Source organism: Strongylocentrotus purpuratus, unplaced genomic scaffold (assembly GCF_000002235.5).
Source record: "Strongylocentrotus purpuratus isolate Spur 01 unplaced genomic scaffold, Spur_5.0 spur5_scaffold_19, whole genome shotgun sequence".
In the NCBI taxonomy this organism is placed as follows: Eukaryota; Metazoa; Echinodermata; class Echinoidea; order Camarodonta; family Strongylocentrotidae; genus Strongylocentrotus; species Strongylocentrotus purpuratus.
Window position 1 is genome coordinate 11,277,569 of NW_022145604.1, and position 25,915 is coordinate 11,303,483.

At 38.0% G+C, this 25,915-nt stretch overlaps 1 protein-coding gene across 2 annotated transcripts; it reads left to right on the forward strand.

Moving 5' to 3' along the window:
- Positions 1-5,822: 5,822 nt before the first annotated feature.
- Positions 5,823-22,231, forward strand: LOC100888422 (diamine acetyltransferase 2). Of its 2 annotated transcripts, none has more exons than XM_030990301.1 (5): positions 5,823-6,255; positions 18,200-18,343; positions 19,305-19,481; positions 20,381-20,421; positions 21,874-22,231. In XM_030990301.1, exons 1-5 carry the CDS (start codon positions 5,901-5,903, stop codon positions 22,117-22,119), a joined length of 963 nt encoding a protein of 320 aa, XP_030846161.1. In that variant the 5' UTR covers positions 5,823-5,900; the 3' UTR covers positions 22,120-22,231. The 2 variants fall into 2 exon arrangements, with proteins under 2 accessions (XP_030846161.1, XP_003725283.2); XM_003725235.3 differs by lacking the exon at positions 5,823-6,255 and adding an exon at positions 10,682-11,264.
- The last annotated feature ends 3,684 nt before the right edge of the window (positions 22,232-25,915 follow it).

Below are 25,915 nucleotides of genomic sequence, written 5' to 3' on the forward strand. Positions count from 1 at the left end.
CCCCCCCCCCTCCTAATCGAATGGCGGAAAAAGAGAACAAATATAATACATTAAAAGGGGCGAGAAAAGAGTTAAAGGGATTGGGAGAATTTTGAAAAGAAATAGAAAAAATTGAATCACCTTGTGAATTCGCATTGTATTTTATTATGAATAACAAAAATACCTATAATTATGATGGGTTTGTACAGGGCTTGATACATCGACGATGTCTCTAAACGCAGATAAATCATCACCCCGGTCATCAGATTCAGGCTTTTCCGCATTACATTGACGTATGCACATGCTTCACTCCCTGGTGGCATTCCAGTCATGCACCATTAGATAAAAGACGCTCACAATGTTGAGCAAGCTATAACGATTTTCGCATCCTATAAGGATGATCGGGTATACCCATTTAGCACTTGGGTGAAGAGTGGTATAGATGTAAACTAATGTCTTGCCGAAAGGAGGTTAGCGCCTGGCTTGGATTCGAATTCTAGGCCCTTGGATTGAGAGTCAAATGAATGAACCACTATACCATGACACCTCCACATGGGCGGACTTACGATACGCCAATGGTAGTAACATATACGCCTGATGGTATGAAATCGCATAAGTCAAACATTTTAAAGTTAATTCACTTTGATATATATTGTCCAACAAAGATTAATATAATTGTTTGTTTAATGAAGGTTCACGCTGTGATTGGCATTTGTGACATTACCATGTGCATGACTATGCAGAGCAACTGTATACATATGAAGGTACAACCTCCATCAAACTGGTCTTGAGTTAATAAGAAAATATTTATCTTTTGCATGCGTTTGAGAGACAAAAATGTTCACCATATATGAATAATAATAATAATAATAACAATAATAATAATAATAATCCTTAAAAGTCCACTCCAAATTTATTAAGTTAAACCGAAAATGAAAACTATTTTTGCCCAATTGATCGTGAGCCCGGCAGCCGCTAAGCAGCGCCAGATCGACGTTGCTCTATATGTTAATGTATGATATTACAGGTTCCCAACAGTTGAAGATGATCAAAGCGACGGAAGTTTTCACCTTGATGAGTAATTATTTTCTTCTTCTCAGTAGCAAAAAAGAAAAACACCAAATAAACAAACAAGCGACCAATTAAATAAGCTGCTTTCGGTAAAATTGGGCCTTTCTTCCTCACATGTTTTAAAGGTATACTGTGTCCCATTTGCAGGCCAAAAAAAATTAAAAAGTCAAATTCCAACTGCATTTGAAAGATAATACTAATTTAGAACTTCCCTAAAAAAGGTGGGGCTTGAAAATGTCTTCAAGTGGGAAAATGACGACTATTAGTTATCAAATCGACTAAGGGGCTATAGAGCCAATAAGTAATAGTCTGATTTTCAGACAATTGTACCGAATGGTCATACGTTTTATGCTGCGCAAAGATTCAATCAGTTTAATTTTGGCCATCACAAGAAGTGGGTTATTGATGTAGACAAATGCTCATGTACCCTTTACAACTCTTTTCATGTATGTTATTGCCAAAGAAGAAAAAAGCCAGTCAGTCACTCAATAGTGTCTGACAATGAAGTCTAGCAAGTAAACGGGTTTCCTTGCATAATTTGAATATGAGGACACTGCTAACGTTTATATTTCACAGATAGGACATGCATGACATATTCATAATTCCTGCGAAGTTCTACAGATTTTGAGGTTGGCTGCAAAAGGGACATAGTACCTTTAAATAAAAAAATTAAAGGTTGACGAAATCGATAAATTTTGAAAAAGTATTGGATTAAAATAATGCACATATAAATATACACACAATGTGTATTGCTTATCAATATTCTTGATAAAGAAAACATTTGTAACAACTTTAGAATACTTCATTATTTTCAAATCAATATATCACGGTTACGAATAGGCTATTTTAAAGTACGAGTTTACCCGCATGACGCATGTTACCCCTTTACCCCCAAACGCTTTAGATTAGAAGTTTAAATCTGAACTTGTTTTCCAAGTAAAGAGATAAAATAAAAAAATAGCATTAGTCAAACTTAAATTAGATTAAATTGAATTACATTACAAGAAAATCAAAGAAGATAGAACTAACCTGAATGAAATTTAATCGAATCGAATCAAATCAAATGAAATAGAAAATAGATTATTTGTCCAATACACAAACGTTTACAAGCAAGCGGTCCTAAAAAAATAAACGTAATACTTACTTCTTAAACCTTCTTTAGCATGAGATTTCCCTCCAAGATAAAGATAACAATGATAAAGAAAACACCTTCGAATTCTGAAATAACCTCAGGTGCTGGTAAATACACAAAATGACGTGCGTTTCATCTCGAGGCTAACTAATATAGAAATATGATATGATACGATATCGACGAGCCTTTATAGGAATTTATAGGAACGACGCCCAAATGTGGCACGGGGAAGATTCAATGGACCAATCAAAATAAATGAACACAAAATTAAGATGATTGGAAGTGAATTTTAGCCAATCAGGTGTCTAGAACAGAAACTCATTTTTTAAGACGGTTATTAATTTGCATTTGGGGGGGGGGCATTGGCCTTTCATGTATATCGTTCAGTTCATCGCACCCACATTTTTTTTTATAACGATGAAAAGTCTATCTTTTTGTTGTCGTATGGCATTAAGAATGAGGAAAATTTCGAGGAAAATCCTTAGTTTCATTTTGTTTTATTATTACTCAGTAGTGCTTAGTGTTCATTAAAAGAAAGAGTTTCAGTTTGGGATCTGATTACACCCAGTTTTCAAAACAGGAAATAATTGCAAAAAATTCATGCCAAGTCTTTCTTTGAGACCACTCCGCGAATTACATATTTCAATTTTTATGATTAGATTCTTACTTTATATTGACGGAAAGAATATTTCATAGCTAGGTAATGTGCCCTATTGATAACTGCAGTGCCTTTCTCTAAAATCTGCTCGATTGCTCGACTGAACCGAATTCAAAGAATAACAAAATGTGCTACTCAGGTTGTCTGGAGGTCCTGTTCAAATTTATATCCTCTTACATTGGTTAGTTGTTTGTGCTAGAATCTAGTTCAAAATCATTTTCTTAATATTTAAGTGCCTGAAAGGATGTGCCTCTATTTTTTTTATTTTTTTATTAAACTGCTAAGTTCAAGTCTTCCCAAGTCCTCCTTAATATTCCTCAAATTAATACAAAAGTTAATGAATCAAGCTTTTTCGGCAAAGCGTTGGAATAAATTATTAATAATAATAATGCTCAGTTTTTATATAGCGGTTCAAGTCCCGCCGCGGCACTTATGCGGTGGTCACATCCCGCCGTACTTGCAAGTGCGTGCTGTCTACGTGCAAAAACGTGGGCAAAATTTGGGTATCCGTACGTGATGAGTACCGCCTCCGTACGGATTTGGGAGCACGCAGACACAACGTAGCACTTTTAGTGCACGAGGAACTTTCGCTGCGTTCGGGCTTCGTTCGGGCTACCGATTCACCCCCAGTGCGTGTGACGTGCGTGCTCGGTACTGCCAACGAGCGCACAACGCACTGACTCCGTGCGTATTTTGAAGGCGAACGTGATAAGTGCGTGGCCAGTGCTTACTCGCCACTTCCCCATTTCAGCTGTCCAATGAGCACGCAGAACTCACGTAGACCGTACCGAGTAAGCACTTATAACGCACGTTGTGCGCACTGATTTATGCAGTATATAGTCTCTGCGGTGGAATGGGCGGCGTCTTGAGGCAGCAACAGCTGGGACTTCTGGAGAACATCGGAATGTCGTCCTATATATACACCGAGTTCATCGCACGTGCACGCACTTACAACATGCGAGTGAGTAAGGACACCGTACGTGAGCAGTACTTGTAAGTACGGCCTAAGTACGATAACGTGGCAACCGCACGGAGACCGTACGTTGAAAGCACGTTGTAAGCACGTACAACGCACTTACCACGTGCGCAACGTACAATGCACGCAACCGCTCACGACCAGGCGTGGTGTGCGGGCCACGTACTTACACAGTGCGTGTGACGCGCGTTGCCGGTACTCCCTCCCTGCCCTTACCACTCCCTCCCTACGTTTTCATAAAAACGTGGCGGCCGTGGCCTCCCCAAAAACCGTACGGACTAAAAACACGCACGGTGGGATGTGACCAACGCATTAGTGGGTTAGTAGGGTAGTGATCGAGTCGGTGTATTCAAATCTGAGCATGAAAAATCGAACCCCGAAAATCCGAATATATTATTGTGTACATTTACTGAAAATGAATAAAAAAGTATATATTTCGAAATTCTTATTTTATTTTGTTATTTACTTACTATATTATACAAGAATAAACATTGGATAAAAAAATACTTAAGTTTGTTTTTAAAGCATAAAACCCTTAAGCACTAAGCATACAGGTATAGGGAAATAGGAAAGGTGAAATAAGGACAACCAAACACATTCATTATTAAAACAAAATAGACATTAACTTTTGAAATCGTTTCTTTTCTTAATTGATATGTATGATTATCAATAATTATTAAATATATTTGCAATACGGCTTAAAGAAAGCATGCTGTTCATTTTAATTGAACTAAATCCAACTAAATTCACCAAGAGAGCCTTTTACATATCACTTGATCTCGCGGATGTAATTATATACATTATCATATTTCTCTTCTATTATTTAAGGAATTGAAAGAAAATTAATGGCTTTTCGGTTTCATTTGTTTTACGATAATGGTTGTATTTGTTTCGATTTTTGAGTAAAGATATTCTTTCGGTAGATCATCTTACTAAGTAAAGCTTCTAAAAAAAACACATTTGTTTCTTCATTCATATAAAAGGTAAAACACGTTTCTTAATATAGGGATATCATTTTTAACGTTAATTTCACTTTCAAAATCTATATCTAAAGAGTATTAATCAAGCTTGCAAAACAATGGAAACACAATAACCCAGGAAAAAACAAAACCATTGGTTGTTGAAGAACATAAAAAATAAGTAAGTAAAGAGATTACTGCAGACTCCGCCTATTTGCTTGAAAGTAATGATTTGCAAAATATTTATGGCAAACTTTCAATCCAAAAAGTTAAAATAATAATATTTAAATAATATTTAATTTGTATATAGCGCTTAATACAAATGTCTCAGGAAACATCGAGAACGCGATCTCTTGTTATCTAATAATGCATGTCATTATAAATATAACAACAGCATGTTAATGATAACAACAACAACAATAATGATAACGATAATAATAATAAATACAAATAATAACAGTAATTTAAAAACATTTTCCGATGAAAATACAACTTTATTTCAATGGAAAGCTGAATGAACGTAGAATACAAATTTAAGGGAATTCTGTATATACTCTCTTTCAGTATTGCACGAAAGCGAATTAAAACCTTGTTTTCCGCACCTTTCGAAATTACGGGTCAACAGGGGTCAACTTTGCCGCAGTTACAGTGACGACATAATGGACGGATTTGCAAAGAAGGTTTGTCGACATATCTAGTTTTATGTGCGTCATACGACGCGTTCCGACGCGTTTCAAACCAAGGTTTCTAGGTGTGAACGCGGCGAAACGCGTCGTATGACGCACATAAACCTAGGTTTGTCGACGAACCTTCTTTGCGAATTCGGGCCAATATGTGCACCCGAGGCGATGAGCCGTGCTTAATTAATGCAAACTGATTGTGAACATGCGTATTTCCACATACGATGATGTCATCAATTCGATATCTAGTTATTAGGTCAACAACTTCCGATTTTCAAAGCTTTACATTTCGAGTTCTCAGAGACCTGTTAGTACTCGTCTGACAGGAACTAGTAGCATATAATTGGTATTATTGTAATCTGTGGATTGTAAGCTTTCCTTTGATATATAATTCATCTATATAATTTTTCACTTTCGACAGGGTATTTAACCAAAAAGGCAAGGCATGCCAATCTGGACCACCCGGGACAGTGTATTTCTGATTGGCTTAATTTGGGGTAAATGCAGAATTTTGAGAGTGTCAAGGAATTTGGAACCACTTCTATCTTTTCTGAGGTGGAATGTTGCAGGTCCGACGATCGGCGGTCGCGATTGGAAACAAGACGAACAAAGCCGAACATTTAGGCCTGAATTCACAAACCAAGTTTGTACAAACCTTGGTTTTAAATGCGTCGAAACGCGTCATATGACGCACATAAACCTAGGTTTGTCGACAAACCTCCTTTGTGAATGCGGGCCTTACTGTTCGAACTTTCACTTTAAGTTGAGAACGAAACTGAATTACACAGGCGGATATGCAGGTAAGCTGTGACCGATATCTTTCTCTTCGGTTTATATGTCCGTTTTGCAGCCAACCTCAAATGCTGTAGAACTTTGCAGGAATTATGAATATGTCATGTATGTCCTATCTGTGAAATTTAAACATTAGCAGTGTCCGAATATTCAAATTATGCAATGAAACCCGTTTACTTGCTAGACTTCACTGTCAGACACTATTGAGTGACTGACTGGCTTTTCTCCTTCTTTGGTAATAACATACATAAAATGAGCTGTAAAGGGTACATGAGCATTTGTCTACATCAATAACCCACTTCTTGTAATGACCAAAATTAAAGTGATTAAATCTTTGCGCAGCATAAAACGTACAACCATGCGGTACAATGGTCTGAAAATCAAGACTATTACTTATTGGCTCTATAGCTCCATGGTCGATTTGACAGCTATTAGTCGTTATTTTCCAACTCAAAGACATTTTCAAGACCCCGTTTTTTAAGGGGAGTTCTAAATTAGTATTATCTTTCAAATGCCGTTGGAAATTAACCTTTTCATTTTTTGGCCTGCAAATGGGACATAGTACCTTTAACAAAGTGTTATTCAACTGCTATAGGATTTTATTAACAAATTATATCGCTATTGTTAATTGGTATTATTCTTTGTTCCAATCGGCAATATTGGCACACCAGACACTGTGACATTCGGCTAATGTGGTATATGAAAAGGTTAATAAAAACTCTAAAACTTTCATAGTTTGTAATTCGCACATGGTACAAATTATGACCTCGAAAATCCGCATTTTAGAATAATCACTGCCAATGTCATGGAGGAGCCTTTATATGCTACTGTAGTGCCTGTCAGACGAACAGCTCTCTGAGAACTCGAAATTTAAAGGCCCACTGCACTACTTGTAGCTACTTGCGCCCTCTACATAACAAACAATGCCTAATCGGTGACCATTGGTCCCCCATGATCCACTTTTTCTTATGTTAACTGAGAGCTGAGTTAATGAGGTAACCACTTGTCCAGTGACCTTGCAGGGCAGTCTAATCCCTCCTGTAAACTACGGCAGATAAGCTTTAAAGCTATCTCTAATAATTAGCCAGTAATTCATGGTTGCAGTCTGAGCATGACCAGATAAAGTTCATTGCAGACCAAATTGTTAAATACACGGAGAAAAAATACTGGATACGTTCTCATGAAAGTTATGTAATCATTATTCATTTATGCACGAGCAGTGCACTCCATGATACATAGATGGAAGTATTCTTTGAAAAGGAGATACAAAGGCTACAGATCGATTGGTGAAATGTGACGTCATCAAAAAATCTATTTTTAGAATTTCTCAATTTTTTTTTCTTCATTTTCTAAAAGAGCATAGCAAATAATGTCCAAACGTCGAAAACCAGTCAAAAAGGTTGAGTATTGGCTGAGATATGACCATCTGAATGAAAAGATTTCCTATAGGAGCTCAGTGTCTGATATTGCTCTGGCTCATAACTTTATGAACCAGACCAATATTTATGATAACCCATACCGTTGGATGATTATTGCAGGGAGGTGTGACTAAAGTTTCACCTCCCTGATTATTGTGAAGTTTGCTAGTGAGAACATAAAGATAATTAACAATTTAACGTGATTTATCTGAAGATTTTTTTTATTCATCTTACTGGCCTGCATTGGTCTACTGCAGGCCTTCTCAACTAGTTTATTAGAAGTGCCAAACCAAAATGTATTGAGGATTAAGTGCCAACCTGTTTGTTTGGTGACTGTGTTGCGAGGGAGCGTAGCGACCGAGCCGATACTGGGTGGGGTTCATGGGGTGAAGCCCCCGGAAGCTAGTGGATTTTAGGGCTTATTTAAGGCCCAGGTGTGGCATTTTTAACACCTTTTTGTTCCATAAAACATCAATCATATTTTCATATTGATTTGAAATAATTAGTACAATTCCGGGCTAAAATCTACACTGGAAGTTAATTTATATGTGGTTATTTTGGTGCAATAAACACGGAAAATGTCAAAATCAAGTGAAAATCAAACAAACAAAATGGCTTACTTATATTTTGGGCTCAACTTCGACTACGACTTTTTGATTTTGCTGAGTTTTTTTAATTCTAAAATATATTTTTTTAATTTTTTCTTTCTTTAATTTTCAATATTTAATTTGTATTTATTTTGTATTAATGTTTGGAACAGCCCCGCGCCACTCCGACTGACCGCAAGCGCCACAAGTGGCGCGCGCGCCGCCAGTTGAGAAGGCCTGGTTTACTGTGTATACAGGTGTACCCGAATGGGCCAATGCACTCCGACTAGAGGGAAGTCAGTATAATCAGTGGCAGAGGGAAGGAGTTCGATTTCGTCTACGGTGTTATGCCATGCCTCTGCTGGTGTAGTCTACCGTAATTTTGCATTTTTCTAACTAGGTGAGTTTCATTTCTAATTCTAGTTTGTAAGTGTTAGTAAGTAGTCAACGTAGTCAGCCGAGAGCCAGCGCTCGCACCCCCGCCTTGCCGCACTGGACTAGTCCGATCAATGTACTTTCACGCAAGACTCATAGGCATTATACACTAAAATGTAATTTTAGAAACAATAAGTATATAAATAGATCGAAACAGTACGGACTACAAGGACAAACTCTTTGATAATATTTATAGACGCCTAGACGGCTATATAATAAGAATAAGAGATGATGCCGCGGTTGGACCAGCGGCATCTCCAGAGGAAATGATCACTAAATAGGAACAAACGCGTAGCTATGATTTTATTTTATAGTGAGCACGCAAAGCGTGCCAATCACTTACAGAGCGCGCGAAGCGCGCTCCCTAGGGTGTGGGTACAGGGACGGGGAGTCCCTCAAAGAGTCCACCCCCCCCGGGCCCTGGAAGCTTTGAAGTTTCACTAAAATATTAGAGAAAGAAGACGATTCGTTGTAACGTTCTCGACTCTTAATCCTTATCTGAATTTGTTTTAAAAAATGTCTGCTCCTTTTCTTCATACGTCTCCTAACTTTTTTCTCTTCTCTCTTTTTTTTTTGGCCGGCATTTTTTTTTTTTTTTTTTTTTTTTTGGGGGGGGGGCGACTGCCCCACCGCCCCTTTGGCTACGCGCTTAAATAGGAACATGATTGTATATCCGACTGGCAGAAGTACGTTGCCCATGTGCAGGCCTAACTCAGTTAGTCCCGGCCCTGGGGTAGTGCGATCTGAAGGGACAGGGCAGCCCATGGCGCCACTCCTTTTGAGTTAATGAAGAGTGCACTCGAGCGGTCTCTCTTCGTGAAAGCGGTTGTTTAGTGCTGGTACTCTTTTATGTGCGTTTAGGGCTAAAAGTTTTTCATATGGTTTTGAAGTTCTGTGGATATTCGGGTCATTTGGGACATGTGCTAACCAGGGCCGTGGCCAGCGTTTGAAGTTGGGGGGGGGGGCACATACATGTAATCGATCGACGCCCTGGGGAGGGGTGTAGAAAATTTCAACCGATCCTAGAAAAGAAAAAAAATTGGGGGGGGGGCACGTACCCCCCCCCCCCCCCCCCCCCCCCCCCGTGGATACGTGCCTGGTGCTAACCATGAATTATTCTTTGCCCTCTTGAGAATAAAACTTCCCCCAGTGTTCCATAGAATTTACAGTCGGTACACAAATGAAAAATTATTAAGTAAGTTTCATGTAAGCAGGGACGTGATTCGTCTCGGTTCAGTTAATTGTCCTTTATCTGCACATGCCAAGATTGTATAATAATAATAATGTGCTAATGTGCTTGTTTACATAGCGCCGGTACTGTAGTGATAGCTACATGTAGTTTAACAGCGTCTGCAAATACAGACTAGCATGTATAACTAAATATAGAATGACCTGCAACCCATGACTCATGCTAGGTCATGTTATGAAACAATGAGTACTTGTACAGGAGATGACTACAAAGATGTCTGACTGACATACCCGCCCCCCCCCCCCCCCCCCACTCAGTGTTATTTAGGGTACGCATATGCTCGTACCCTCTTTTTGAAAGCACCCCCTATCTGAGGACTGCCAACATTTCCGAACCCCCCTTTCGCGGGCTTTTCGCGGGCTTTTCGCGGGCTTTTCCTGCCTTGGAGACCCCCCTAAATCAGGGAAAATGCTCAATGTACCCCCCCCCCCCTAAATTCGGAATAATTTCTCAGGAGACCAAAGAGATGAGAGAGAAAAAGAAAAACACCCCCTTTTTAAAGAAATCTCCGGGTGAAAAATCAAATACACCCTTTTTACCTTTGGCATTTTGGCAACACGCATGCGGTCATTCCGACCTCTGAGTGGGGGGGGGGGCCGGGCTGACATAGAGCCTCAATAAAGCTATACAACTTATTAGTTCAATCAAAGCTCTCCAAATTGGTCTTTTAGAAGAACATATAGCTACCCGTCAGGCTCTGACGCTCATGGCGCGTTACACACATTACCCTGGTCGTAGCCGAGCTTGCAACTAGCGCTCAGTTTTCCACCGACCGATCTTTCATAATAAATTATCACAAGTTGTAGTACAGACTACATTACAGCCCTACAAAACGGAAGTGTATAGCAATTCACCGCCTGAAAAGGAAATGATCACACTCATTAGACCAGTGGCAAGTTGGAGCATCCGCAAGATTCCCAAATTTTTGGAGGCCGCATAGAAACGAGCGATTTCGTACGACTGATCTTGACAGAACTTGGCAACCACACGAACGAACTATCAAGTGTAAAACACATTGAGTGCATCTATACTAAAAGAAGATACCTCTCTTTCATAAGAAACAAGATTAAACCAAAAAATGTACGTCTCAAGATTAGTTCGCAGGATAGCTCCAGTGTTCCGTCTCTGCCATCCCGGGCTACAGAGAGATCTTGATCGACACGGCCGTGGGATGATAACGGCGACGTCAAAAAATGAAGCTATGATTGAACCATGTCGACGACCGTTGGCCACTTCGTCGTACCAATATAGCCCTTTGATCAAAAAGACGCTAAGTATTAAAGACAAGAGATCAAGACCAAGGTTTGCGGAAGACAGGAAATCAACAGGTATAGTAGGCCTTTAAACCATTGCACAAGAGGCGTTTATCCCGACAGCCAATTACGTCAATAATTGATCTATCAATTTAAATTGAATTAATGCCGCTGTAAATAGTGCAGAGCTCGGTAGGTCCTTACATAATTGGCTGCGCCCGTGGTGTAACGCAAATGTTCTTTACTCACCAACTGTCGTCGTCGATAGTCCATTTTCCGACTAATCCCAAACCTTGCGCTAGAATATCGCATCTCAAATGACGCTCCCTGTTCAACGCCATTGTCGAGGATGCGCCGTGTGTTGCGCTAACGAGGCATTAGTACTGGCGTGAAATGTGCAAGTAATATCGTACAAAAATAGATGCAAAATCAACAATATAAATTGCTTTGACTAACTGCATGGCGTATGCTCTTATTGCCTTGGCATTATTGGTTTAGCGCAGGAAATAACGCAATCGAAGCGACGACTCGTGGGCAACACGCATGGACATGGTTACACCATAGAATCAAGTCCGAATCAACTACGTATTATCTTTAACTCTCCCTACACTCTCATTATTTTCTATAACAAACTATCACAAATTAACGACTTGTACTTGTACCAATTAAGTCAATTCATGTACAAATATGTAAATCATACGTTACCTTCAGCTTTGGATTTTATTTTAATCAATCAGTTCATAGTTAACTCGTTTACTGAATTCATTAATTTGCCATAGGCTCAATACAGGGGCCACCATGTTCCAGTAGACAATGGGATAACCAACTAGCACTATGAACATGACTGACAATGAGAGCGGACAAAATATACAGTTCCTCAGGTAGACAAAGGAACATCCCTTCACAGCTATTATGTAAAAAGGTGAATATGCATGTGACACCTGTTCTACACATTTTTACATAATAGCAGTGAAGGGATGTTCCTTTGTCTACCTGAGGAACTGTATATTTTGTCCGCTCTCATTGTCAGTCATGTTCATAGTGTAGACAGTCGAATGAATTTCGTGTGATCCTATTAGCTCAGAACACGTTTATTTATGGTGGTCCCAAATTTTGGATCACTCTTGATATAGGCATTCACTTCCACCCAATTCTTCTCTTTTTTTTGAAGAAAACTTAAATTATTTTTAATGCAACGTTATGAAATAGTTAATTTAGTGTTTTATATATTGACAAAAAGGTCACCGCAAGATAAATCCCAATTGGTGCTAATTACAATAATTGTACACTCAGCCTCTCTCATAATGCTCTTTTATCCATGTGCTTCCAAACTGCGTCTTATATGTTTTCCTAAGTAGTCTCATTAGACACAACACTTGTATTTTTAAATGTTGTTATTTTTGTGTTAATTTTTTATAACATTATTTGTTGAGGGGTGCACACTCTACGTTTTCACTAGACATATAAATATGTTTTTCTTCTTGATTTAGAATATTTGCATGATATGATTATAGTTAATTCCTTGTAACTAAATTACGAATTATACAAACAATGTCTTTTGTTGTACAAAGAAAAATAACATCTACACTAATTACTCGTGTATACTTTGTTAATTTTTTTTCATAATTTATTTATTGTACGTAATTTGTATATTTCTTGTTGAAAATGGAAAATGAAAACTTGAACTTGATCTTGAATAGAAGAAAAGATGGGGCATTGATAGTCACGGGATTTAAAATACAAATCGGATGTTATTATCAGTAGCTTTCGCATTATCACAAGCATTGGCTCTCAAATCCATTAGACACGCCGGCCCAGACATCTGGAACTCTATGCCCATTGTAATAAGAAACCTTAAGCAGTTAACTATGTTATTGTCTAAGTATTGATCCTGTCGTGTGTAATTCTACTGTATTCATGTTCGTGTGTACATTGACAATTTAATTCAATTCAATTCAATTCAATTCAAGGTTTATTAAAAACAGGTGTCGCAGCCCAATGGCTGAATTAGTCATAATCATGTACAATTAAAAACACTCAATGCATATTCAAACATAGAATACAGTTACAATTGATATTCAGCAATGATGTGTAATCGTCCATGACCTAGCATCGTTTTTCCATTCATGAATGGACCTGCATTCAATCAGCAGATGCATGAGATTAATTGTATTATTACCAACGCTCCTTCTCTCCCGTTTCCTTTTCTTCTCTGCAAGTCACTCTTTTTTTTCTTTCTATTGTTGTATCTAAGTCGAGGGCTGCGGGCACGTCAAGCTACTTTGCTTATTTCTGTAGCCAGTTTAATTTCGTTTATTATCTGTATAAAATTTCATACACTTTAAATATTGTATCAAACCATATTATGTTCATGAAAATGTATGATGAAAAAAAAATGAAAAAAGATTCAGAAACCAATAAATCAAACCAAATCAAATCAAATAATACACATGAACAGGGAAAGTCCAGATGATTTTCTAGGATGGTTGTGAAATCTTATCAAACCATAGTCTGCATTGAATACGCGGAACCGGAAGGTTGTGGCTTCCTATGTTCAGGATGGACTCCTGACAAACGGAACCTTTCATTGAGGATAATAATTCCATTGCAACATAATTCCCAGCGTTGTGGTGGTATTACACATTTTTCGGGTCATTATCCTTTTCTTTACTTTTCTTTTGTATTTCAATTTTTATTGTTTCAGTTATAAAACATTGCAAATATACACTATGAACTTGGTGGACAAAGAAAGCAGACAAAATATACAGTTCCTCAGGTAGACAAAGGAACATCCCTTCATTGCTATTATGTAAAAAGGTGAATATGCATGTGACACCTGTTCTACACATTTTACATAATAGCAGTGAAGGGATGTTCCTTTGTCTACCTGAGGAACTGTATATTTTGTCCGCTTTCTTTGTCAGTCATATTCATAGTGATATATTTTCGCCCCAAATGCAGAATAGTTAAGATCCTTAGCTCCAGGATTAAGAGAGGTTGAAAACGTAACAAATCAAATGAAATATCTTAGTTGGCCAGCGGGTGGGGGGGGGGGGGGGTGTTTCACAAAGCCTTTTTTCAATGACAAATGACAAAAGTCAGTGACAAATCTGCTGATAACCAATCAGAAGCAAGGATTCCACAATGGGGGCATATTTCTTTAGTCATGGTCTGTTTCTACTGTTTATCTATTTTCCTTACCAACCCTCGAACACGAATTTATTATGAATTTCATAGAGGAAAGTTAAAGGGATAGTTGAGTTCTGTTTTCAGACCGGAAATGCCTTCAAAGTTTATGGTTATTGCTCTTATTCTTATCTATGACATTTATAGTGCCCTTTTAGAACCTAAATTGCTATGAAGGTAATATTAGACCCCAAAATGTGTGAAATTTAGCCAATACGATCATACCACTTCAGCTCCACTTTCAGAAAAACACGGTGACCGTTAATTAATTATTTAATTGAAAATAACAATACATGGGCCGGCTGGTTGTGCGTAATATCAGCAGCACGAAAATGCCAACAAAAAAGCCAACATCGGCATTGGCTGAAATATGAAGTAAAAAGCGCTATTTCGTTTTTTCAACGGTTTTTTCAAATTTTTCAAAATATGGTACACAAGTATTAAAAATCGTTATATTTCAGCCGTCTCTGAACCAATTTTGATCAAACAAAGATGATTTTGTCATTTAAATATTATGTTCTTTCAAATTTGACACTCAGTTTTTCATTATCTCACAAAAAATTATTTTGTGTAGCGCCCTCTGCAACAGAACTCAACTATCCCTTTAACGATGAAACATTTGGGTGCAGGCCAAGATTTATACCCACTCAAGTGTGAATTTGGCGCATCTTCCTTCATCTTCTTCAACCAGGAAATTGACTTCATTGTAGCCTTAGGACAGGATTGTGAACATAAAATTGATATTAAAGAGAACATCATAATCAGATTATCCGACCCCGGAAACCCCGTGAATTTATCAACTTTTATCATACTGGTCTTTTTCCTTTTGGAACTACGCTTGACCTTTAACTCGGATGGCGGCCATTTTTTATTTGGCCAATATGGCCAGCATGACAGCCCCAAGGAGACCTGTAATTGATACAAGCACATCATAATCAGATTCTCTGACCCCGAAAACCCTCTTACTATATAAACTTTTTATCATACTAGCCCTTTTCCTTTCGGAACTACAATTGACCTTTTACTCAAAGGTGGCAGCAATTTTGGATTTGACCAATATGACCAGCATGACAGCCCCAAGTAGACCTCAAATCGATGAAAGAACATCATGATCAGTTTCTCTGACCCCGAAAACTCCATAAATATATAAACTTTTATCATACTGGCCCATTTCCTTTCGCAACTACACTTGACCTGTAACTCAGATGGCGGCTATTTTGGATTTGACCAATATTACCAGTATGACCCGAGGCGATCTCAAATCGATGAAAGAACATCATGATTAGTTTCTGTGACCCCGAAAACCATAAACTTTTATCATACTAGCCCATTTCCTTTCGTAACTACACTTGACCTGTAACTATCAGATGGCGGCCATTTTGGATTTGACCAATATAACCAGTATGGCAACCCCAAGGAGACCTCAACTCGATAAAAGTACATCTTAATCAGATTCTCTGACCCCCAAAACCCCATAAATATATAAACTATTATCATACAAGCGCTTTTCCTTTTGGAACTACGCTTGACCTTTTACTCAGATGGCGGCCATTTTGGATTTGCCCAATATGGCATACCCAGAGGGCGCCTTCTTGGCGTCCGGCAGAAATCGTAAAAGTATGGTATAATCTACCTCTGGTCCAAATCTGGAAATTTTAAAAAGAATCTGCACTAAACAACCCCTATTTAGCCCTAACAGCCACCACTAATAACAGTCACGTAAAACAAACACTCACAAATTATTATTTAATAAAATCTGAGAATGTATACTATTATCTAGATTTAGTAGGTATAAATCATTGTTAAAATCTTTCCATAAATCGGGGTAATAAAAATTATTCCACCATTATGACCAACAGTGTATAATGTATTTATAGCTTCTTCCTTGATTACAACCCAAATGCGAGTTATCATGAAATGTCGGTCACGTTTAAAAATGACTGTTGCTATGGAAACAGTGAGGAAAAAATTGATATTATCAGAGAACAATAAAGATGAACAAATTATTTTGATATTTATTTACGGCGCTGTTATCCGCCAGATTCCGAAGCGCATGGTGCATTCTGTTTAGTAAGAGCTGAGTACCATGTCAACCCTGTTTCAAGGGCGTGTTGTATCAGCCTTTTCACACACAGCTAAAATTCATCGTATCTAGAGCTGATTAGTTTAAAGCTGTTTAACTCAACAGTTTTAAACATCTTTAAAGAAAATTTCCCTGTGTGAACGTCGTTTATACGATGTTCGGATAGATACGAAGTCGCGATTCATACGCCGTTCAAAGCAGGCTGTAGATACGAAGTCCGTATCTAAAGAGCTTGGCATTTTGTGTGTGAACGGTTATACGTGTTTAAACTGGATGGAGCGTGCGCTTTGTTTGATATGACCTGGGGGCGTTTCATGAAACAAGTAGTCGGTGGTTTTCACCGACTAATATCATGCTCACCGACAATTTAGTCAGCGCTGACTAAATGTGACCAATCACAGGCCTGGAAAATAGTCGGTGACAAAAGAATTGTCGGTGAACATGATATTAGTCGGTGAAAACCACCGACTAATTGTTTCATGAAACGCCCCCAGACCTTCAATGCGCAATGGCACTACTGCGCATTAAGAGAGCAGTAGTTAATCACGAAACAATGAACGATCGCACCGAAATTTCTGTGTGTGAATGATGTCGTATGTAAGCTGATTAGTTAAAAGCTTTTTAAACTAATCAGCTTTTAAGAATTTTACTCGTGTGTGAAAAGGCTGTATGAAGCCTACAAGGCCTAATTCCCATTGCGCTATCACCTGCGCTAATTTTCAATGGTGCATGCATCAGTAATTCAACGCCATGTTCTTACTTTTCATCTTGCATTCGAAGTGTTTACGTCCTCACGCTCTTATACAAGCCGCGTGTGTTGGTGTGTATAGGAGAGAGTGTAATGTGTAAATGCAAATTATTCCTTTTTTTCCTCTTCCTTTTATTAAAAAATAAATAATTTAATCATGTATTTAGTTTCATATACAATTACTGGAATAAGACTTTTACGTAATGCCCGGCCTTCCTGTCTAGTCTGCAAATACTTTCTTTAATGTACATGTTTTAAACGTTTCCCCTTGTTCTTCATGTCTTCTCCACTTGTGTTATTCCCACGTAATGTATCGATACATGTATATGTATTATATTTTTTGACTTTTATATGTTTGTTTTCCTTTGTATATTGTAATTAAAGTATTGAAGAAAGTTAACTTTGACTTGAACTTGATCAAAGATCGCGCCATTTATTGACGCTGGTATACGTCAAGGATATGACGCCTCGTGTGCAACTGACTCAAGTAGGCCTGTCCTCATTAGCTCGAGTTTGCCAAATATCCCGCTATTTTAACTATCCCGATCGCAAATTATCCAGTTAATTTGCGTCTTCATCAGCCTGAAGTTGCATAGAGCGGGATATTTGGTCGAGATAATCATCCCAAGATACCTTGGGCTAGTTTGCACAATATCCCGCTATTTTCCGGTGCGTCTTTACCAGCCCGAAGACTCGCACTATGCGCGAACGCTGAACAAAATATCTCGAGCTAATTTCTTGAGCTCGAGTTTCAATTAGTTTCAAGGTCGAGTGTCGAGCTGATGAAGACGCGATTTGTAACTTCGGGATTATTTCCCAAATCAAAAATAGCAGGCTATTTGGCAATCTCGAGCTGATGGTGACAGGCCTACTATTGTCCGCTCTCACAGGGAGTTGTTCACAGTGTACATCAAGTTATCATGTATCCGGATCATCATTATTTTGAATTGCCCTTTATTTGCCTACTTATTCTTATTTTTACATCCTATCCAGTGGAACCAGTGCTAGCTCCAGATGAAGCTAAGGGAATCGTACTTCGGCCGTCGACACCCGAAGATTGCCGAGCCATCTATAAGTGTCTACTGGCTCACGCCGAATGGGAAGGGTGCCGAGATTTGTTCAAGATAACCGAACAAGGTTTGGACACTTCTATAACTCTTGATTCGCTATGGATCTAAATCCGAGAATGTAGAAGTTTGGGAGTGTAACTACTACATGATACATATACGCTGATTATGTGACAACAGTCTATTATGGCAATCAGTAGGGACTTTTAGATTTACACGACGAGAACGTGGACCGCCACGTGTGACATCCTTTTAAGGTAATGGGAAATCCGTTTAAGGCACTGCCGGGCACGGCCCAGTGCCTTAACACCATGTCACACGCGGCAGTCCACGCTCTCGTCGTGTAAATCTAAAAGTCCCTAATATTGTTTACTCCACCTGTAGGTCGACTGAAGCGGATAACGAGTTAATACTCGAGCCGACTATAAACCGAACGATAACCGACAGAATATTGGCCGTTCGGGGTTATGAAAATGTTTGTTTGTGGTATTGTATGTTTGGTGTTTGTCTCTTTGGTGTGAATACAAAAATAGTTTTAGCGTCACGGATATCCGACACCAAAAATAGACGGAAGAGAAAATTGCAACGCGGATCCGAGCGGACAAACACATATATCGGTCATTGGGGTCGGTTTGGTGGTGTGATCGATCAAGCAGTTACATTCAACAGGTGATTCCAAATTAATTCCGAATTTGTAGTCATTTTGGCCCGAATTCACAAAGGAGGTTTGTCGACAAACCTCCTTTTGTTTCGCCAAACCTCCTTTTGTTCTTTACAAACCAGGTTTGTAAAAAACGCGTAAAAACGCGTCATATGACGTACAAAAACCAAGGTTTGTCGACAAACCTCCTTTGTGAATTCGGGCCATTAAGGTGGAAGGTGGAAGATAACCAGGAATTAATGTGGGACATACTTTATTTGAAGAATCTGAAAATAACGTTTATTTTAGCTCTTCTTCAGCAAAGTCCATAAACTTTTCTATTATTGGTAATGACAGAGTTCAGAAACTAACGATTCTTTTATTTGTACAGATTTAATCAGAGATGGCTTCGGGGCAAATCCAATTTACCAATGTGACGTAGCAGAAGCCCATGATGAGAGTGGTCAGACGTCAATCATTGGCTATGGACTCTACACGTTCATTTTCTGCGCTTGGGATGGACGAAGTGCATTATGGGAAAACATTTTCATTCACCCCCAATACAGAGGTAAATTGATTGATTTATCGATGGGTACACCCTGAAAGAGGTTAGGTTAATCTCATCCAATAGTCGGTAAAAGAAGAATATTCATTTTTTGGATTGGCACTTTTTTTTTGGGGGGGGGTACCTTATTCGGGGTTTCTACTTAACAAACATGCATTTTTATTATAAACGCAACATTAATTCAAATTTTACCTAACTGCTTTGAGAGGGTTCTATCATTTGACGTTAAGAAGGTAAATCATTGAAGGTAAATCATTGATTGTAATACTGTGATATAATATGTTATGCAATGAACAGTTCTTGTAAATCACAGTGTGTATCAACGAAAATGGTACGCAAGCCTATTTGTACGCTGAGTGTTGAAGTAAATACATATTTTTGATGAGAACAAATTTATCGAAATTTACTTATTTGAAAATATCATGGTCATGCATGATGAGCACTATGATTTCCAAATGTTTTGTCGAACTTTTGGTACCAAGTAACTTTGTTCTGAATTATGGTGAATGTGTTTTTATAAGCACTTTTGTTGAACTTTTGTTGAACTTTATGTCTTGCTAAATGACATGAGTGCCTGGCTGGGATTCAACCCGCAACCCTTAGATATTGAGAAACAAGGCAATGAATAACAGAACCACGACACCTCGAAAAAGACAGACAACGACATAACCCCCAAATTGGATGGTGTGGGGTCAGTCTCGAGTCGGTTTGGCGGTGTGTCTGAGATAATAGTGATTTTTAGATTTGCGTGGACTGATACGTGTGACGTCCATTCAAGGCAATGCATTGAAAGGACGTCGACCGTAGCAATCCACGTTGTCTTCGTGCAAATCTAAAAGTCCCTAATAACATTATTGGTATTGAATCTAACTCCTCTTTACCTTGTACATCTTGCTCTTCAGATCTCGGGATCGGTTCGATACTTTTGCACGAAGTTACGAAGGTGAGTATTAAACGTGAAACTCTACTGCTGGGGACAAGAATAAAGACCGCCAGCCCATAAAACTAATATTGTTGGTCTTTTTAAGAACTTGTTTAAGAGCTGTACTTTCTTTTAATTTGAAATAAATTCATGTTTTGTAGATTCAAAAGAAAACTGCATTACCTATTTTCTTTTCTATCCTCACTTTGGTTTCCAACATATTTTATGACTTCCTTTGTATTTTAATGGTCCCGGATTCTTTGAAAGTGGGCCTGTCCCTCCTCTGTTGATCCGTTTAATTCTTCTGAGCGATTCCTCTTGTGGTATAATTTGTCTCTTTGTCATAAGTTGGTAAAATTCGCAAATTGAATTGGCTTACTAAATAATATATGGTTTTAACATTGAAAACTCCCTTGTTTAACCTCCAGAAAACATGAGAGTATGTATTTAAAATGCAGGGTATTCTGCCGACACTACTTCTGCTTTACGTAAGCTGCCGTCTGCTGCTCACAATGGGGCTCTTTAGTTACGAGACGGAAGGCAAAGCCGGACGGGAGAATTCACTCAACCGAGATCTAATAATGTATGCAGTTCGGATTCTGTCTATTGAAATGCTATTATTCTTATCAGGTGAATGAAATAATTTGTATTGAGGCACTACACAAAGACTTGTGCATTAAATTTTGTTACATTACGAAAATGGTCTATTGTTGAGGGTAGAATGAGGAACTGTATATTTTGTCATCTTTCTTTGTCCCCTCATGTTCATAGTGTTACTTCCTGCGTGCATGTATATCGTCGAGTGCAATCTAAGAGATTTCTAATTGTAGTCAACATAGGCAGTTGAGTACGTTGACACGCATGATCAGTCGTCGTTCGTCGTGTTCTCGTCCACTCAATCTAAAAGTCCCTAATGACGGAAGGCAGAGACGAGGGTAACCGAGCAAAATAATCAATCTGCGCATGTGCGAACCAGAATTGTCTCCGTCTTCTTGATTTTCACGACCGTTCTCAGCCATAATAGCGTTTGTTCCCTAAACTCGAGCGAAGAGTTGTATCGCCGTACAGACCATTTTCGTAGTGTAACCAAATTTAATGCATAAGTCTTTGTGAAGTGCCTCAATACAAATTATTTCATTCACCTGATAAGAATAATAGTATTTCAATAAACAGAATCCGAACTGCATACATTATTTGATCTCGATTGAGTGAATTCTCTCTTCTCTTTGCCTTCCGTCTCGTTACTAAAACGCCCTAGTGTTCCGATGTATCGACAGACATGTCCCAAAATGCATCACCAATTGATGACGAGCGCTTGATAATGGTTCAGGAACCGGAGATCTCTCTATGTACACCTTCAACATAAGATGGCGCAATTGAGAATACATTGTAGCTGTGGTAGCGATGTCGAGTCGATACCCTGTATTTAATGGTAAATTACTACTTTATTTTCACTTTGACTTTCCTTTACAGAGAATGTACGCTCTTGGATGTCGTACAGTCTTAGGCTATTTTGATGAAAATGAGATAGGATTGAAGCGCTGGTATGTTGCCGAGGGCTACGAAAGCATCACCAAGAAACACAATTTCCATCTCTACATGCAGTCAGGGAAGAAATTAGAGAGATATATCAACCAAGATGGTAAAAATGATGAGTACCTCAGTAAGGCTTCATCACGTGGTATTCACATCAAATCTATTATATCAAAGAATGACTAAAGTAGACGATAGCACGATTTCAAAGACTTTCGTTAATTTTTTTTTTTCATTTTTGTATCATTCCGTTTGTCAACCAATCACAAATGACTATTTTTGCCACAAATGATCATTGTATGAATAATTATAATAATAATAATAATAATTAACAACATTTGTATAGCACTTATCACAAAATATGTCTCTAAGCGCTAAAACATGAAACATGGTAAAATAATACCTCCAAACCTGGAATGATATTTTCGTGTCAGAATTGAATGAATTAAGAATTAAAAATACCATCTCGTCATCAAGCATGATTATGTGGCCTTGGTAGTTCGTCTTTCGGAAATATGCGAACATGGCAATAACGTGTGGAATATACGGAAGGGTGTTGAATTTGCCCCTGAGTCTTTGCGATTGTTTTAAAGACCGTCAATACTACTGGGCCAGAAGGGATTAGACCACACAGCGAGGTCACTGACAGGTGGCTATCTCATTAACTCAGCTCTCAACTAACATAAGAAAAAGAGGATCATGGGGGACCAACAGGCACCGATTGGGGAAGTTTTCTATATAGAGGGAGCAAGTAGCTACAAGTAGGACAGTGGGGCTTTAAATGTAAAATCAAGGTTGAATAAGCTTAAATTAGTTTGTGTGTGTCTGTACCATCCTTTGTTCTGGTCCATATACAGTAATAAATCATTTGTATGATTGAAAACGTTGCAAATTTTCTTTGATTTCTCATTGAAAAATGTTGTAGTGAGGACTCCGAAACTTTTGCATTACGTGCTATAAATTATGTTGTAGTTATTATCATGATATTGATATCTACCCAGTCTTCTTTCATTGTGTTCCAATTTATAATGATGATAATAATAATAATAATGGTTTATTTATTCAAGAAATATGCGTCGCAGTCCAGGGACGGAATTGTACAATATTTTTTTACAAAATGGTAAAAAACTACACTATATAAATAATTATAATACAAGTAAACACTCCCAGTTTGCAATTGTAAATTACTCATGAATAAAATACCAATCAGTACATTTGTTATAAAAGTATCATATGTTTAATTTTATGCTTTATTATAATGATGTTGTGTAACAGTAAACAATTTATATAGTCATGTCGATTGTAACCTCCCGTTGTTTTCCGCAAATGACACTGATACTGTAAAAGAAATTGATGATAATGATACGTTGCTGCTTATCATGATGATGATGATGATGATGATGATAAAATGGACAAGGTTTACTTGGGATACTTGGGATTTGTTCATGAACATTAACTGTTAATATCTTTGGGAGTTACCAATTTGTATCCTTTCTTGCATTTATTTTATTTTTGAGGTTAGTAAATCTCTGAATTTGCGTGTGCGGTTCAATACAAATACAGTATGCCCTAATACGCATCTTCTGCGTGATAAATGGTACAAGGGGGGTGTTTCACAAAGATCCTAAGTTGGACTTATCTCTAAGATGGACTTAAAAATTATGGAAAGCCATTAGCATCTTTGAAAATATTTTGTAAAAGTTTTTTTAAAGGCATAAAATGTTGATTCAAAACATTCATATTTTCTATGATCATGGGAGATTTCATCTTCTTGATATAGAATTTATGAAAAGTCTAAATTACTTGAATTTTTACTTTTTAATATATTTCATTTTAGGCTACAAATGGCTCTCCATAATTTTTAAGTCCAACTTAGAGATAAGTTCAACTTAGGATCTTTGTGAAACACCCCCAAGGTCTTATAAAAGCTTGATACATTGGACCCCTTTAAATAACGAACCACCGGAGCATGCAGAAGAAATTTGATTGACCATAAAATAGATATTAAGGTCACGGGTTAGTAGTGTGCTTGGTTGGATGGGGTTTTTTGTTTTATGTTACAACTGATTTCAGTTTTGTTTTCATCAATTGTACAATTTATGTGATGAAAATGTTTTGAATTCATGTCAAGGAAAAACAAATGTATTTTATTTCTAAAATTAATTTGTATTGTTTGGAATCAATAAAAAGAAAATATTGAAGAAAAAAATATTGGGTGGGTGACTTATAGATTATGTACTTTAAGTTTACTTTGTTGCTCAGTTATATATATATACTGCAAACGAGTTTTTGTTTAATTATGATTATTTCTAAGCAAGTCATATTGAAAACGTTTATTGTTTTCATTTAATTGTTTGTTGTACTTGTTTGTATTACATTTTGAGGAATAGAACAAATTACTTGAACAAAAAAAGTGATGGGTTTGTGCGTGTCCATTCAAAGATTTCCTAATCAGAATTCTTCTATAATAAGTAATGGTCCCATTTTTCGATTTTACCGTAGGCCTACTCTGCTCTTTTCAGAATTCCAACTATTTCAATTTTTTGAAAAAATGTTACTTATTTTTGTGCCTTTTACATCCTTTTTTTCTTCATTACCATTGCAATTTGTGTTAGTATTGTCTCCTACATCCTCTGTACAAAATATGTATAATTTAGTCTGTGACTATCAGTAGTATTTGAATAAACATTTATATTTTTGTAGTTGAATTGAATTAAGGACAATTATTCAAAGTAATAAAAACTAGTAAGAATCAGTTTAAACAGGACTAATTATATTACAAAATTGATTTAACTGGTAAATGATGGTTAGTTGTAATACTTCTGTATATAAGGCAGAACTAGTGTAAAATCAATTATTCAAACTGCGTTGATTTTATACTTCACATTTTTTGTTAAAACACTCGTATATTTGTTATGAAAATCCTTATATTAGATTGTACATGTTATATCTCAATTATGAATAATATCACCCTCTGTACTAAGAAATGTGTCCATTGATGTTTAATATTTGCGATTTTCTGCTCTAATCCTTGACCAGTAATGTCGTTTCAGGAGATGCTCAATGCAGTGGTGGATCCAGGGGGCCGAAACGGCCGCGGCCCCCCCCCCCCCCCCCCCCTATTGGCGGCGCAAAAAGAAGGAAGAAAAAAAAAGAGGAAGAAAAGAAGAGGGGAAAAAAAGGAGAAGAGAAGAAAAAAAAAAGGAGAAGAGAAAAGAAAACGAAGAAAGGAAAGCCCCCCCCCCCCCTCCCTCCCACTCCGGGGTCGGAGGGACCGAATTTGTGTTCCCAAAATCTCCGGGAAAGGGTTACTTTTCACGGAACAAAGTCCGGCCCGTACTGACTTTACACACCGGAGATAGGGGGTGCTTTCAAAGAGAGGGAACATAAATGCGCGTACCATAGAAACACTGAGTGGGTGGGGAGGGGGGGGGGGCAGAGAAAAGTCGGGTGAGAAAGGGGGAAAGACAACAAAATTGCGCCAAGTGACAGTAACGAAGAATAAGGGAAAAACTGTAATCGGGAGATTCGGGGTCATTCCAGAAGGCTTGGCAAACGTCATTGAATAGAGGGGGCTAGGCCGGCCGCATAAAATCTCGAGCCGCGGATTCAAAGTTAAACGTTAAAAACAGCCCCTGCGCTACAAAGGTCATCACTCTTTATTGAGAAATTTGAAAAGGGCACAATATTTTGGATGCCTTTTAAATAGAAGCTATTCACAACTCTTATTTTGCCCTTCATTTAGATTCAGCTCATAGTCATACCAACTCGCTTGTGCTTGTATTTGAACTCATGTTGGTAGTAATCATGGACAGGTGCGGCAATCCTGGGCCCGATAGGGGGACACGTCCCCCAGGAAATTTAGAAATATAGCGGAAAGAACGTACATATTGGGCTTAGGGGTTTTCTATAATGCATAATTTAAGCATTCAACATTGCAAAATCTCGCTTGGTCGCTACGCCCCGGCCCTCGCCCAATAAC

Excerpts from the sequence above, each read along its gene's own strand:
- LOC100888422 (XM_030990301.1), top strand. The coding sequence starts at position 5,901 with ATGCCAATCTGGACCACCCGGGACAGTGTATTTCTGATTGGCTTAATT. Across the intron at positions 18,344-19,304 it reads GTTCAAGATAACCGAACAAG|ATTTAATCAGAGATGGCTTC; the intron begins GTTTGGACACTT and ends TTATTTGTACAG. Across the intron at positions 19,482-20,380 it reads CATTCACCCCCAATACAGAG|ATCTCGGGATCGGTTCGATA; the intron begins GTAAATTGATTG and ends CTTGCTCTTCAG.